This window comes from Melanerpes formicivorus, unplaced genomic scaffold (genome assembly GCF_026170545.1).
Source record: "Melanerpes formicivorus ecotype bairdi unplaced genomic scaffold, bMelFor1.0.p_v2 SCAF_1, whole genome shotgun sequence".
In the NCBI taxonomy this organism is placed as follows: Eukaryota; Metazoa; Chordata; class Aves; order Piciformes; family Picidae; genus Melanerpes; species Melanerpes formicivorus.
Window position 1 is genome coordinate 65,458,132 of NW_027142353.1, and position 13,906 is coordinate 65,472,037.

General features: G+C 44.7%; 1 protein-coding gene across 1 annotated transcript in view; it reads left to right on the top strand.

The window, feature by feature from the left end:
* Positions 1-12,571, top strand: part of SLC36A4 (solute carrier family 36 member 4) — a 102,191-nt gene extending 89,620 nt beyond the window's left edge. Inside the window, exon 11 of the mRNA XM_068145730.1 lies at positions 8,465-12,571. Coding sequence (XP_068001831.1) covers positions 8,465-8,772 — 308 coding nt within the window. The 3' untranslated portion in view covers positions 8,773-12,571. The remainder of the gene's footprint in view (positions 1-8,464) is intronic.
* The last annotated feature ends 1,335 nt before the right edge of the window (positions 12,572-13,906 follow it).

Here is a 13,906-nt window from a genome sequence, read left to right on the forward strand (position 1 = left end):
TTCTCTTCTCTTCTCTTCCTCTTCTTCTTCTCTTCTCTTCTCTTCTCTTCTCTTCTCTTCTCTTCTCTTCTCTTCTCTTCTTCTTCTCTTCTCTCTTCTCTTCTCTTCTCTTCTCTTCTCTTCTCTTCTCTTCTCTTCTCTTCTCTTCTCTTCTCTTCTCTTCTCTTCTCTTTCTCTTCTCTTCTCTTTCTCTCCGAACCTAACCTCTCCCTCTCCGAACCGAACCTCTCCCCTCCCCTCCCCTACCCTCCCCTCCCCCTCCCCCTCCCCTCCGAACCTCTCCTCTCCTCTCCGAACCTCTCTTCTCCTCTCCTCTCCGAACCTCTCTTCTCCTCTCCTCTCCGAACCTTCTTCCCTTTCCCTTTCCCTTCCCCTTCTTTCCCTTCCCCTTCTTTCCCTTCCCCTTCTTTCCCTTCCACTTCTTTCCCGTCTTTCCCGTCTTTCCCTTCTTTCCTTTTTCCCTTTCCCTTTCCCTTTCCCTTTCCCTTTCCCTTTCCCTTTCCCTTTCCCTTTCCCTTCTTTCCCTTCTTTCCCTTCTTTCCCTTTTCCCTTTCCCTTTCCCTTTTCTTTTTTCCTTAATAAAGGACATACCTTAAATAACATGAACCAAGAAATCAAGTTTTTAGGAAACTTATTTGGGTGATGTTTAGAAAAATGTAATTGGCAGGTCATTTTCTAGCTGGAAGCTATAAACCCGGTGTCATGGAACATTTGAAGTGGGATTTAAACCTCAGTTACCATAGGAGAGTGTTGAACCTGAGTCCCCTTATTCCTGTTGGCACTGTAGGCATTAGGTTATTATTTTTCCTCTCTCATAAATCTGAAGAGATGATGGTGAGCTTTTTGGAAATTAGAGCTAAAGGATAGCATGGAGCAGTTGAGGCTTATTACACACACTCATGTATTTCCATTGGGTATTGATTTACTTGGGTCACAAAAGGTGAAGAATGAATACTAAGGAGACTGAGCCCTTGTCTTGCCCATGCATAGCTCACAGATTATGGGGAATGTTTCCAGACATCTGGCAAAGAGTGATCTGTGCAGTGAGGCCCAGCCTAGAGGAAGCACAGCTGAGGACATGTCTCTCCTCCCAGGCAACCTGTGACAGAACAAGAGGACACAGTCTCAAGCTGTGCCAGGGGAGGTTTAGGCTGGATGTTAGGAAGAAGTTCTTCACACAAAGAGAGATTTGCCACTGGAGTGGGCTGCCCAGGGAGGTGGTGGAGTCACCATCCCTAGATGTGTTTGAGAAGAGACTGGATGGGGTGTTTGGTGCCATGGTTTAGTTGATTAGACGGCGTTGGGTGATAGGTTGGACTTGATGATCTCAAAGGTCTTTTCCAACCTGGTCTATTCTATTCTATTCTATTCTATTCTATTCTATTCTATTCTATTCTATTCTATTCTATTCTATTCTATTCTATTCTATTCTATTCCTATCCTACCCTATCCTATCCCAACTGTACCTGAATTTCCCTGTGCTGAGCTGTAGGCAGCTATGTGTCTGGCAGTGGAGTTTTCCTGCATGATGAAGCAAACTGCTTTTTCCAAACCTCACTTTGTGAGGTGAAATGCCAAAAAAATTAAGATTAAAAACATCTGCAGATGGCTGCATTTTTTTGATGGATTCAGACTGCAGGTCATAATTCAGTACTTAATCTGCCTGAGCCTGTCAATACAGGGAGCTGAACTTCAGCAAGCTACTGCACGTGATTCTCTCCGGGAAGCCAAAGCACTTAGCAACTTGTTCTTTCAGTATCATCAGTCAACACAGCAGGCTTGAACTAACTAGTGCCTGTGACACCAGCTGTTGCAAAGCCTTGTTTAGGAAATGCATTGGTCATCTCCCTCTGTGATTGTTGTCTTTTTATGGGCATGATTTTTTAATTTACTTTAGATAGGTTGCAGTAAATTCACAAGTCATTAATGAGCATGTCCGCACTAATTCAGTGTGCGCCATGTGCAACAGGAGCCCATCCTGCCAAATACACTCTGTTTTCACAGCCCCAAAATTAGCAGGCCAACTGTGGTGGTTTTAGGCTGTGCCTTTAAAATTTAGTTACAGGTTTTGAGCAGAAAAAAAAAGTAGAAAAATATAAATAGATCCCTGTTGGGTGTGAAAAGGAAAACAAAAGTTCATTCTAAATGAATTCATTGGGTAAATATCTAGAGCAAGAGAAGCTGTACCATAACAACTCTTCCCTTTTTCTCTTGTCTTCTGACCTCTGGCTGTTTTGCTTTGCTGGGGAGAGATAAAGTGCTTTTTGCTGGCCCTGGCTCAGTCTAACTTCTCTGCTGCTTTCTCTTGTCCCTTTTGTACAGGGGGGTAAGGGGAGAGGCAGGGAGTGAGAGATCATCAAGTCCAACCTATCACCGAGCACCTCATGACCAACTAAACCATGGCTTCAAGTGCTACATCCAATCCCCACTTGAACACCATCAGGGATGGTGACTCCACCACCTCCATAGGCAGCACATTCCAATGGTCAATCTCTCTTTCTGTAAAGAACTTTCTCCTCACCTCGAGCCTAAACCTCCCCTGGTGCAGCTTGAGACTGTGTCCTCTTGTTCTGGCGCTGGCTGCGTGGGAGAAGAGACCAACCCCCACCTGGCTACAGCCTCCCTTCAGGTAGTTGTAGAGAGCCATAAGGTCTCCCCTGAGCCTAGAATAGAATAGAATAGAGTAGAATAGAGTAGAATAGAATAGAATAGAATAGAATAGAATAGAATAGAATAGAATAGAATAGACCAGACCAGACCAGACCAGGTTGGAAGAGACCTCAAGATCATTGTGTCCAACCTATCAATTGTGACATGCTGTGTTACTGTTTTATAAAAGAGAGAGAAATGATGCATTATGGTTCTCTAAGTAAGCCTGCAATTCCCAGCTGATGTCTAAGGAGTAGCACACACTGAGCCTTAATCTTTAAATATTTTAAATGTTTCTCAAAAATTAAGTGTCATAGAGATGTTGTAGGACTTACTTCTTCAGCTGAGATTCTCAGAGCTTGAAAGTTTCATGACTTGTTTGTTAAGCTTTAGAATTTCTACTCGGATGTTGCATATTTAAAACCTCTGCATGCCTGGGAAAATCAGGCTCCCTACCTGTAGAATAGAATAGAATAGAATAGAATAGAATAGAATAGAATAGAATAGAATAGAATAGAATAGAATAGACCAGGTTGGAAGAGACCTTCGAGATCATCGCGTCCAACCTGTCATCCAACACCACCTAATCAACTCACCCATGTAACCAAGCACCCTGTCAAGTCTCCTCCTGAACACCTCCAGTGATGGCAATTCCACCACCTCCTTGGGCAGCCCATTCCAATGGGCAATCACTCTCTCTGTGTAAAACTTCCTCCTGACCTCCAGCCTGAACCTCCCCTGATGCAGCCTGAGACTGTGTCCTCTTGTTCTGGTGCTGGCTGCCTGGGAGAAGAGACCAGCCTCTGCCTGTTTACAACCCCCCTTCAGGTAGTTGTAGAGAGCAATAAGGTCACCCCTGAGTCTCCTCTTCTCCAGGCTAAGCAACCCCAGCTCCCTCAGCCTCTCCTCACAGGGCTGTGTTCCAAACCCCTCACCAACTTCGTTGCCCTTCTCTGGACTCGTTCCAGCAAGTCAACCTCCTTCCTAAATTGAGGGGCCCAGAACTGGAATGCCCTTTGTTTACTTCTCCTTGAAACTGGGCCTCTTTCTTAGCTTTTGAGGAGTTTCTTTAGTGGGTAATAAGGACAAATTGCACTTCTCTTTGATTGTTAGAGAATAAGCAAGGCGCTGATTAAAACCTTGAACCACGTTTTCGAACCTCCTCCAACAGCAGTATCCAGATGTGTACAAAATGGTATGAGCCAGACAAACATTTGGCAAGATCCAAACCAACACACAGCAGTTTGCTTTTCTGTAACCTGAAGCAATTATAAACTGTAGATTAATTTTTCCCCCCCCCCAATTAATTAAATAACTAAATTCTCATTATTTGTGATGAATCAGGATGTTTCAAAGAAACCTGTGAGCTAATTAATGAATACCTTCCATATTCTGGACACATGTAGAATCAAAAGTGGTCTATTATATAAGTTGAAAATCTGAATCTGCTTAACTGACAAAATAATAAGTGTGCAGCCCTCTCAGCTACTTCTGAAGAGCACATTCAACATACTCAGACTGGCTGGAGAGTGGCCAGGCAGAAAGGAATCTGGGGGTACTAGGTGACAGAAAGGCTGAGCATGAGCCAGGAGTGTACCCAGGCAGCCAAGAGGGCCAATAGCATCCTGGGCTGGATCAGGAATAGTGTGGCCAGCAGGAGCAAAGAGGTCATTCTGCCCCTGTACACCACACTGGTTAGGCCACATCTTGAGTCCTGTATCCAGTTCTGGGCCCCTCAGTTTAGGAAGGAGGTTGACTTGCTGGAGTATGTCCAGAGAAGGGCAGCAAAGCTGGTGAGGGGTCTGGAGCACAGCCCTATGAGGAGAGGCTGAGGGAGCTGGGGTTGCTTAGCCTGGAGAAGAGGAGGCTCAGGGGAGACCTTATTGCTCTCTGCAACTTCCTGAAGGGAGGTTGTAGCCAGGTGTGTGTTGGTCTCTTCTCCCAGGCAACTAGCACCAGAACAAGAGGACACAGTCTCAAGCTGTGCCAGGGGAGGTTCAGGTTGGATGTTAGAAAGAAGTTCTTCATAGAAAGAGTGATTGGCCATTGGAATGTGCTGCATAAGGAGGTGGTGGAGTCACCATCCCTGGAGGTGTTTAGGAAGAGACTGGGTGAGGCACTTGATGCCATGGTTTAGTTGATTAGATGGTGTTGGGTGCTAGGTTGAACTTGATGATCTCAAAGGTCTCTTCCAACCTGGTCTGGTCTGGTCTATTCTATTCTATTCTATTCTATTCTATTCTATTCTATTCTATTCTATTCTATTCTATTCTGTTCTGTTCTGTTCTGTTCTATAAGCTGAAAATCTGTATCTGTCTAACTGACTAAATAATAAATGTGCAGCTCTCTCTTCTACTTCAGAAGAACATATTCAACATACTTATTAGCTGAGAGTTTCACAATTCATTGCAAATATACCTCAGCTACACTTTTTATTTGCCTGTGGACTGTGCATATCTGTGTCAGTCAGTCTGGCCTGAGCACTTGGCCAATGTTGTTTTGTGCCTACTTCTAAGGCTTGAGTACAGTTATGGCTGCAAAATTTAACTTTGGCATAATGCTTCACAGAATCATTCAGGTTGGAAAAAACCCTCAGGATCACCAAGTCCAACCATTAACCCTACTCTGCAAGGTTTGCCCCTAACCATATCCCCAAGCACCACATGCAAACCACCTTTAAACACATCCAGGGTTGGTGACTCCACCACCTCCCTGGGCAGCACATTCCAAGGCCTGACCATTCTTTCTGTGAAAGTTTTTTCCTAAGGTCCAGCCTCAAGCTACCCACACACAGAGTCACAGCTCTATCACTAATTTCCTGTGAGAAGAGACCAGCACCAGCCTCTCCACAATGTCTTTTCAGGTAGTTGTAGAGAGTGATGAGGTCTCCCCTCTGCCTCCTCGTTTTCAAACTAAGCATCCCCAGATCCTTCAGTCACTCTTCACAAGATTTATTCTCCAGGCTCTTTCCCAGATTCATTGCCCTCCTCTGTACTTGCTCCAGTACCAGTTCTTTCCTAATTTTAGAATAAACTTTAGAATAAACCAAACCAGGTTGGAAGAGACCTTCAAGATCATCGCACCCAACCCATCAACCTGTCATCCAACACCACCTAAACAACTAACCCATGGCACCAAGCACCCCATCAAGTCTCCTTCTAAACACCTCCAGTGATGGTGACTCCACCACCTCCTTGGGCAGTCCATTCCAATGGGCAATCACTCTTTCTGTATAGAACTTCTTCCTAACATCCAACCTAAACCTCCCCTGGCACAGCCTGAGACTGTGTCCTCTTGTTCTAGTACTGGCTGCCTGGGAGAAGAGACCAACCCCCACCTGGTTACAACCTCCCTTCAGGTAGTTGTAGAGAGCAATAAGGTCACCCCTGAGTCTCCTCTTCTCCAGGCTGAGCAATCCCAGCTCCCTCAGCCTCTCCTCACAGGGCTGTGTTCCAAACCCTTCACCAACTTCATTGCCCTTCTCTGGACTCGTTCCAGCAAGTCAACCTCCTTCCTAAACTGAGGAGCCCAGAACTGGACACAGGACTCGAGGTGTGGCCTAACCAGTGCAGTGTACAGGGGCACAATGACCTCCCTGCTCCTGCTGGCCACACTGTTCCTGATCAGCTTTGTCCCAGTTAATGGATAAACATGACATTTCCAGTCCTTGTCACATTCATGCAATGGAAGAAACAGTTTGACATGGAGTAGGTGTATTGTAACAGTGGCATAAAAAAACTTGTGTTTATACTTCTGAGTGTCAGAGTCTTCCTAAGGTTTCCTGCAGGACAGCTCTGTCTCTGCCCCAGCTTATTTAGGCCACATGGTGCCTCTCATATCTCTATAGAAACACAAAGTGTTAATAAACTATAGCCATGGCAAGCAAGAAGAAGTTCATTATTTTTCTTGTCAGAGCTGTGGATGATATGTGTCTGATATGCTGCTTTCAGATGGGAAGGGCTGGAGAATCCTTTATCTCTCTGTGAGCTTATACCTTCAGTCTTTCCTCCTTTTCTATGTGCAATATCTGTGGTTAGAGATTTTATTAATATGTGTAGCAAATGGTTACCTGCTGGCAGCAGATAACTGTTGGGGTCTGCAAGTGAATTTTGAGTGTGTTTGCCAATGTAAGTTTTCCCTAGTTAGATATTCTCAATAGAGAGCATCATAACATAATTTGAGTCTGTTGCTTTTCAGAAGCACAAGTTGTCAACATTTGAGGCAGCTGGTGGCATTCAGCCCACAGCAAAGACACTCTGCAAATAGAAGCTCATCTTGAGAAATGATTGAGTTGGTACACACCTTCTGGTTTTCATCCTCATGTGTTATATGGGGAATTCCTTCCTACTAGCTCTGTATGTCTGTTGCCATAAACATTGTCTACATAATATCTTTTTGGCAAAGGAGTTGCTTTAAAGACAATCTTTTATTGTGGCTTAAGAATGAAGAATAACATCACAATATGTGTCATTTTTGATATGCTGACAGCTTTCCCCATTCCCTCTCTCCCTGATTACTTGCTCGTCTTGATGAGAAGTGATAGCAAGTGGAAAGCAGGCAGATGTTGTGGATGTTTGTGCCAGTGTCTGACAGCTAGCAGGTGATGTATTTATGGAAGAGAAAAAAAGGCTGACATTCCTGCCACATACAAAGGGTCAGGTGGCCAAGAAGCCAATGGCATCCTGGCCTGTATCAGGAACAGTGTGGCCAGCAGGAGCAGGGAGGTCATTCTGCCCTGTACTCAGCACTGGTTAGGCCACACCTTGAGTCCTGTGTCCAGTTCTAGGCCCCTCAGTGTAGGAAAGATGTTGAGTTGCTGGAAGGTGTCCAGAGAAGGGCAACAGAGCTGGGGAGGGGTTTGGAGCACAGCCCTGTGAGGAGAGGCTGAGGGAGCTGGGGTTGCTTAGCCTGGAGAAGAGGAGGCTCAGGGGAGACCTCATTGCCATCCGCAGCTACCTGAAGGGAGGTTGTAGCCAGGAGGGGGTTGGCCTCTTCTCCAGGCAACCAGCACCAGAACAAGAGGACACAGTCTCAAGCTGTGCCAGGGGAGGTTTAGGCTGGAGGTTAGGAGGAAGTTTCACACAGAGAGAGTGATTTCCCATTGGAATGGGCTGCCCGAGGAAGTGGTAGAGTCACCATCCCTGGAGGTGTTCAGGAGGAGACTTGATGGGGTGCTTGGTGCCGTGGGTTAGTTGATTAGGTGGTGTTGGATGATTGGTTGGACACAATGATCTTGAAGGTCTCTTCCAACCTGGTTTGTTGTATTCTCCAACTACCTGAATGGATGTTGGGGTGAGGAGGGGCCCAGCCTCTTGTCCTTGGTGGCAAGCAGCAGTACTAGAGGAAATGGTTTCAAGCTGTGCCAGGGAAGGTTCAGGATGGATATGATGAAATATTTCCTCACAGAGAGGCTTTTCAAACCTTTCAATGGTTTGCTCAGGGCAGTGGTGGAGTCACAGCCCCTTGAGGTGTTTAAGCAGCGTATGGAGCTGGCGCTTAGGGACTTGGTTTAGCATTGACCCTTCAGTGCTGGGTTGTAGGTCAGACTGGATGATCTTTGAGGTCTCTTTCAGCCAAATGCTTTCTGTGATTCTGTGAAGCTCTGCCAGCCTATGCAGAAATTCAGTGTCTCCCATGAACATGAAGATGCATCTCACAGTTGCAGGTATTAGTCTGTATAGTGCACCCCACTTGTAGCTGGAAAAATGGTGAATGACAGAACTTTTTAATCAGCACCAGAAGATTGGTTTGCCACAGTTATGTTTTTCCTGAGGCTGCTGAATGTGACAGCACTGTCCCTCTTCTTGTCTTTTAGGCGCTGTAGCCGTTTTGATCCCTCGCCTGGACCTGGTGATCTCTTTAGTTGGAGCCGTCAGCAGCAGCACTCTGGCACTGATTCTGCCGCCTTTGATTGAAATCCTCACTTTCTACAAGGAAAACTTAAGCTTGTGGACAATACTTAAAGACATTTTCATAGCTGTTATTGGAGTGGTTGGATTTTTAACTGGGACCTACGTGACGGTTGAGGAAATCATTTCCCCTGCACCCACAGCGCTAGCAAACACAACACAGAGCATCTCTGTGGATTTAAATGCTACAGACTCCCTGGTTGGTTTAAAGTAATAGCCAGCCACTGTGAACTATATTGCTCCTTAACAAGAAATCCTGGATGGATGGCAGACCTGTGTGTGGGCCTCATTCCAGTGGGTTTTAAATGGATTTTTGAAAACCAGCATGCAGCCCTTCCTCCCTCTGCTGTTTATTCTTTTCTTCATTCCCTGCCCCCTTGCTCCCTGAATTAACCCCTTTGCTCTCAACCTCTGCTCTGAAAAACTGAGTTGATGTCATGTTTTAAAATATATCTATGTGAGTACAGTAAGGAAATAGGGGTTTAGGTTATTTGCAAGGAACAACAAAGGAAAGGACTTTTATAAGGAAGCCAAGATGCCTTCCCCCTCAGAAAAGATGGAGAGCAGTCCAGTTCCCATGTGCAGGCAGCAAGTCTAGGCACTGCTGTTTGCATGCCAGCTCTGTTGTAAGGGTTGGAATGGGAGCTGAGTGGTGCACAGATCTTCTCTTGGCTGCCTCTGATGGGTGAATTAAACACCCTGTTGAACCAGGGGCACCTTAGTTTTGAAAAGGGCACCTGTGGGTTTTGCAGTTGCAGTGGCCTGGCTCTGGTTCCTGGGAGTCAGTATGTCTGCAGACTGTGCTGTGCATTCTTGTGCAGTTTCTTTCGCATTGGCTCCAAGGGTTTTTTTCAAGCAATTGGAAGTACCAAGCCCTCCCTGGTTAGTACAGCAGAGCACTGCTGCTGAGGGGTTACAGTAAGCATAAAGGAAGTTTTTCATGCTGGACATCTTAATATTTATGGTGAAGAATGGACAAGACTGTAAGGTAAGGTTTTGAGGTAAAGGCTGCATCTTTGCATAGACCAAATGTTATCTACATAGGAGTGTACTTGCTATCTTACACAATCTGTTCCCATATGTTCCTCTACCATGCATGAGCTGTTCAGTGTGGCACAACCCTTGCTCCAGGGAAGTGTCAGCTGTGGTGGGTGGTGAAACCAAGGTCTGGCTGCCCAGAGCAGCTTAGAAGGGTCACGACGTTTCTTTCTGCACGAGAAAGGGAAGGATGTGACACTACTTTCTAGACTGAAGCCTGTGCTATACTTTCACACCTATAAACTGTGGGTTATTTGTGAAAGAACTTATGATTCCACAGCACTGTGAGCTGGAGGGGCCACCAAGGATGCCTGTTTTGAAGCCCTTTCTTCCCTCAAGCATACCACCTACCTGCAGGTTGTCTGAAGAAATGACTCAGGACTTGCTTTCAACTGCTGTGAGTTTGTGGAGAGATGTACATGAGATGTATATGTTCAAAATAGGATACTCTTAGAAAGCAATTCTCCCTCCCTTTTGGGTTTGGAATGAAAGGCTATAGGACGTTGTTAATCACAGCAACATTGCTTTCACAATCCCAAACCATTCAGCTGCACAAATGATAAACAGTTTATTTTCTTACATTTTTGGTAGCTGCTGCCCCCCCTAACCCATTTTTTAACCCCTTTTTGTACCCATTTTCCCCTTGATTTCAACTATACAAATGTATGAAACACTTTTGTAGACTGCCTATCTATATTTCTACTGGAGGATACAATGATTATTTTTTCATGCTTCTGTTCTGCCTTAAAAAAAAGAAAGGCTCTAACCTGCCCTTTACAGAGCTGTGCTTCTTTTGTCTATTGTGGAAGAGAACAAAAAAAAAGGTAGAAAAGGTTGATAAGTTGGTAATTGGATAGCAATGAGTTTTGTTCAGCAAGCCCATGCTGGAATCCTGATTTTCAGGGGTCATGTTTGGTTGGGTGGCTCACACTCCGTGGGTGTTTTTGACTCCAAATGCTAAGCCTGCATTTTTGGTCTTGTTTTCCACACACACTCCATACTTCATGTAATAATAGGACTGTATTTATCATACTCAACCCTGTTACAAAGACTCTTCTTTTTCTCTACTTTTCCTGTGTTTTAATTATAGCATCCCCCCAGGAAATATGGTATGCCAAAACCTCCCCACTCTATTCCTACACATTAGGAGAGGAATATATACAATATTTTGCTTGCCTTCAGTATGTTGCACACAAGTCTACCACTTGGCATTTCAGTGCTGGAGTAACACTGCTAGATATATCTATATTTATATTTCCTATTCAGAGTATTTTCCCTAGTCATCCACCATGTGGTGACTGCATTTGAGCACTTTCATCTCTGTGCTGATGAGGGCATTTCTAGTAGGGGTTTGTTACAGCACGCAGTTCAAACTGCATGTAGCTGTTCAAGCAATAGTGTCTGAGTAATGCTCTTGTTTTCATTTTAGCATGGACAAAGTTAAATACTTGGCAGGCACTTTAAAGGGATGAATCTCTGCAGATGTGATGCTCTAGAAATAACCTTGCATGAGAAAGTGCCACAGAGAGTTAGCAGAGAGGCAAAAGGTAACTTCAGCTTTTTGTCTTAAAGGCTTTTTAGCCTCTAAGCTGTTTTAAGACACTGCATCTGTTTCCATCTGTTTCATGATGAGCCTGTCATTTGCACACACATACACTACAGATTGATAGGATAAACTTCTGTGCAGCATATTTTACTTGACATCACATACTTCTATGTGGGACAGTTTTAGCAGGACTGGTAGGGTTTGAATGAAAGTTATTTATCCTATTAACTCTGCTGCTTTCTACCCATGTGTGTGGAAAACAAAGGACTGTTGAGGCCTTTCCTATCACCTGTTCTGCACTAATTGTGCCCTACTGAGCAGCTTCTACCAGCGTGCAGAAGGACTTAACCAGAGTTCAGTGGTGGTTTTTTTTGCAGGTGCAAGTGAATATTGAACTGGTACTGTCAAAGAAGGTTTGCTGAGCTGGGTACCTAGAACCTGAAAGGTGGGTACTGTTTGAAAGTCAAGTGGCTTGCTTAGAAGCATGATAGGTGTGAGGAATCTGACCTTACCCATCAAACTTTGTGTAACCTGGCCCAAGTCCAAACCCTTACACATCTTGCAGCTGTGTCTGACCCAGAAGCAGCCTGGCAAGGAGCAGATTTTCAGGCAGGTATTTCCTACCTGTATTTTTGGTCTTGTTTTCCAAACACACCCCATGTTTTATATAGTGATAGGACTGTATTTACCATCCTCAATCCTGTTACAAAGAGCCTGACCAGGTATGAAATAGTGAGTTTACTCAGTGGGCCAACATTGCCATGTCTAGCAATGCTGTGTCTTTTGGATCTGTAAAATGTTTATTGATACCTTTTCTCCTACAGTGTAGGATTGCTGTTGTTCTAACACTCCTCCAGTGCATTTGCATGGCTTGCTCTTTCACATAGAAGGAGCTGGGAGTCAGAGTGTCTTGCTTTGGATATGGTTAAAGTGTCACATGGTAAAAACATACTGAGTAATGAGACTGTTCCTGTCAAACGTTGCCAAAGATTTAATAAGATAGGAAATTCTGGCAGAAACCTGAGTTAAAAGAGAGTTCACTCAGCTTCTAAAAGTACTGTAATATAAGTTGTGAGTTGAGGTGCAGGGAGTGAAACTGAAAGATTTAATAGCTATGGTTTACATTATTGTATATTTAAGATAGAAGTGTGCTGCTTTTAGCACAAGCTAAATGAAACTGAAAGATGTGTGTGATTGGCTTATGTTCCTGACAAGGAACAGAAAGCTGTTGTATTTATACACTGTACAGGCACTTATATTTTGCAATATAATATTAACAGTTTTACTGTAATCAATAGCTGCACTCTTAAGTCACTGAATCATTTGGTTGTCTGTAACTGTTCATCCTCAAATATTGGGCAAGTTAAGAGGGTGGGTTTGCTGGATGTTCTGTAACTTCAATCTTCTGTATCAATAAAGACTATGATAATATTACCCTGCTAACTCACTGGTACATCACTGGAAGTGGCTGGTGTTGGAGTACTAGCCCTCTAAGATATACATTGTTTTCAGTGGTTAGGAAAGTAATCTTGGGGTGGTGCTTAGGAAGAAGTTCTTCCCCATGAGGGTGGTGAGACACTAGAACAGGTTACCCAGGGAGGTAGTGGAAGCCTCATCCCTGGAGGTTTTTAAGGTGAAGAGGTTCTTCCCCATGAGGGTGGGGAGACACTGGCACAGGTTGCCCAGGGAGGTGGCAGAAGCCTCATTCCTGGAGGTTTTTAAGGTGAAGAGGTTCTTCCCCATGAGGGTGGTGAGACACAGGGACAGGTTGCCCAGGGAGGTAGTGGAAGCCTCATCCCTGGAGGTTTTTAAGGTGAAGAGGTTCTTCCCCATGAGGGTGGGGAGACACAGGGACAGGTTGCCCAGGGAGGTAGCGGAAGCCTCATCCCTGGAGGTTTTTAAGGTTTTTAAGGTGAAGAGGTTCTTCCCCATGAGGGTGGTGAGACACTGGAACAGGTTGCCCAGGGAGGTAGTAGAAGCCTCATCCCTGGAGGTTTTTAAGGTGAAGAGGTTCTTCCCCATGAGGGTGGTGAGATATTGGAACAGGTTGCCCAGGGAGGTAGTAGATGCCTCATCCCTGGAAGTTTTTAAGGTTTTTAAGGTGAAGAGGTTCTTCCCCATGAGGGTGGTGAGACACAGGGACAGGTTGCCCAGGGAGGTGGCAGAAGCCTCATCCCTGGAGGTTTTTAAGGCCAGGCTGGATGTGGCTCTGAGCAACTTGATGTAGTGTGAGGTGTTCCAGCCCATGGCAGGGGGGTTGGAACTAGATGGTCCTTGAGGTCCCTTCCAACCCTGACAATTCTGTGATTCTGTAATTCTGTAATTTATGATTGGGTGATAGGTTGGACTTGATGATCTCAAAGGTCTTTTCCAACCTGGTTAATTCTGTGTTCTGTCAATTTGAAGTTACTAATTGGAAACAAAAGTCTCAGCATAAGCTTTCTCACCAATTATTTGATATGAATTTGGAGAGCTACTTCTGCATTTTAATACAAGGCCCCTTGAAGGTGTGCTCACTGAGGTATCCATAAGCACCCAACTCATTAGAGATGCCTATGAAAATACAGTTTAGACAGAAGTGGTACAAAAATGTTCTTGAGAGGAAAAAGAGTTTCATGGATAAGAAGCCCAGGTCTGAAATTCCTGTAAAACCAGTGAGAGACAGCAGCTCTTAGACTGGAAAAATGGGTTTCAGCCTCCTGGGAGTAAAGAAGACTTTGAATCCTTATGTCCCTAAAAGATGAGCAAAAGCACACATATGGTG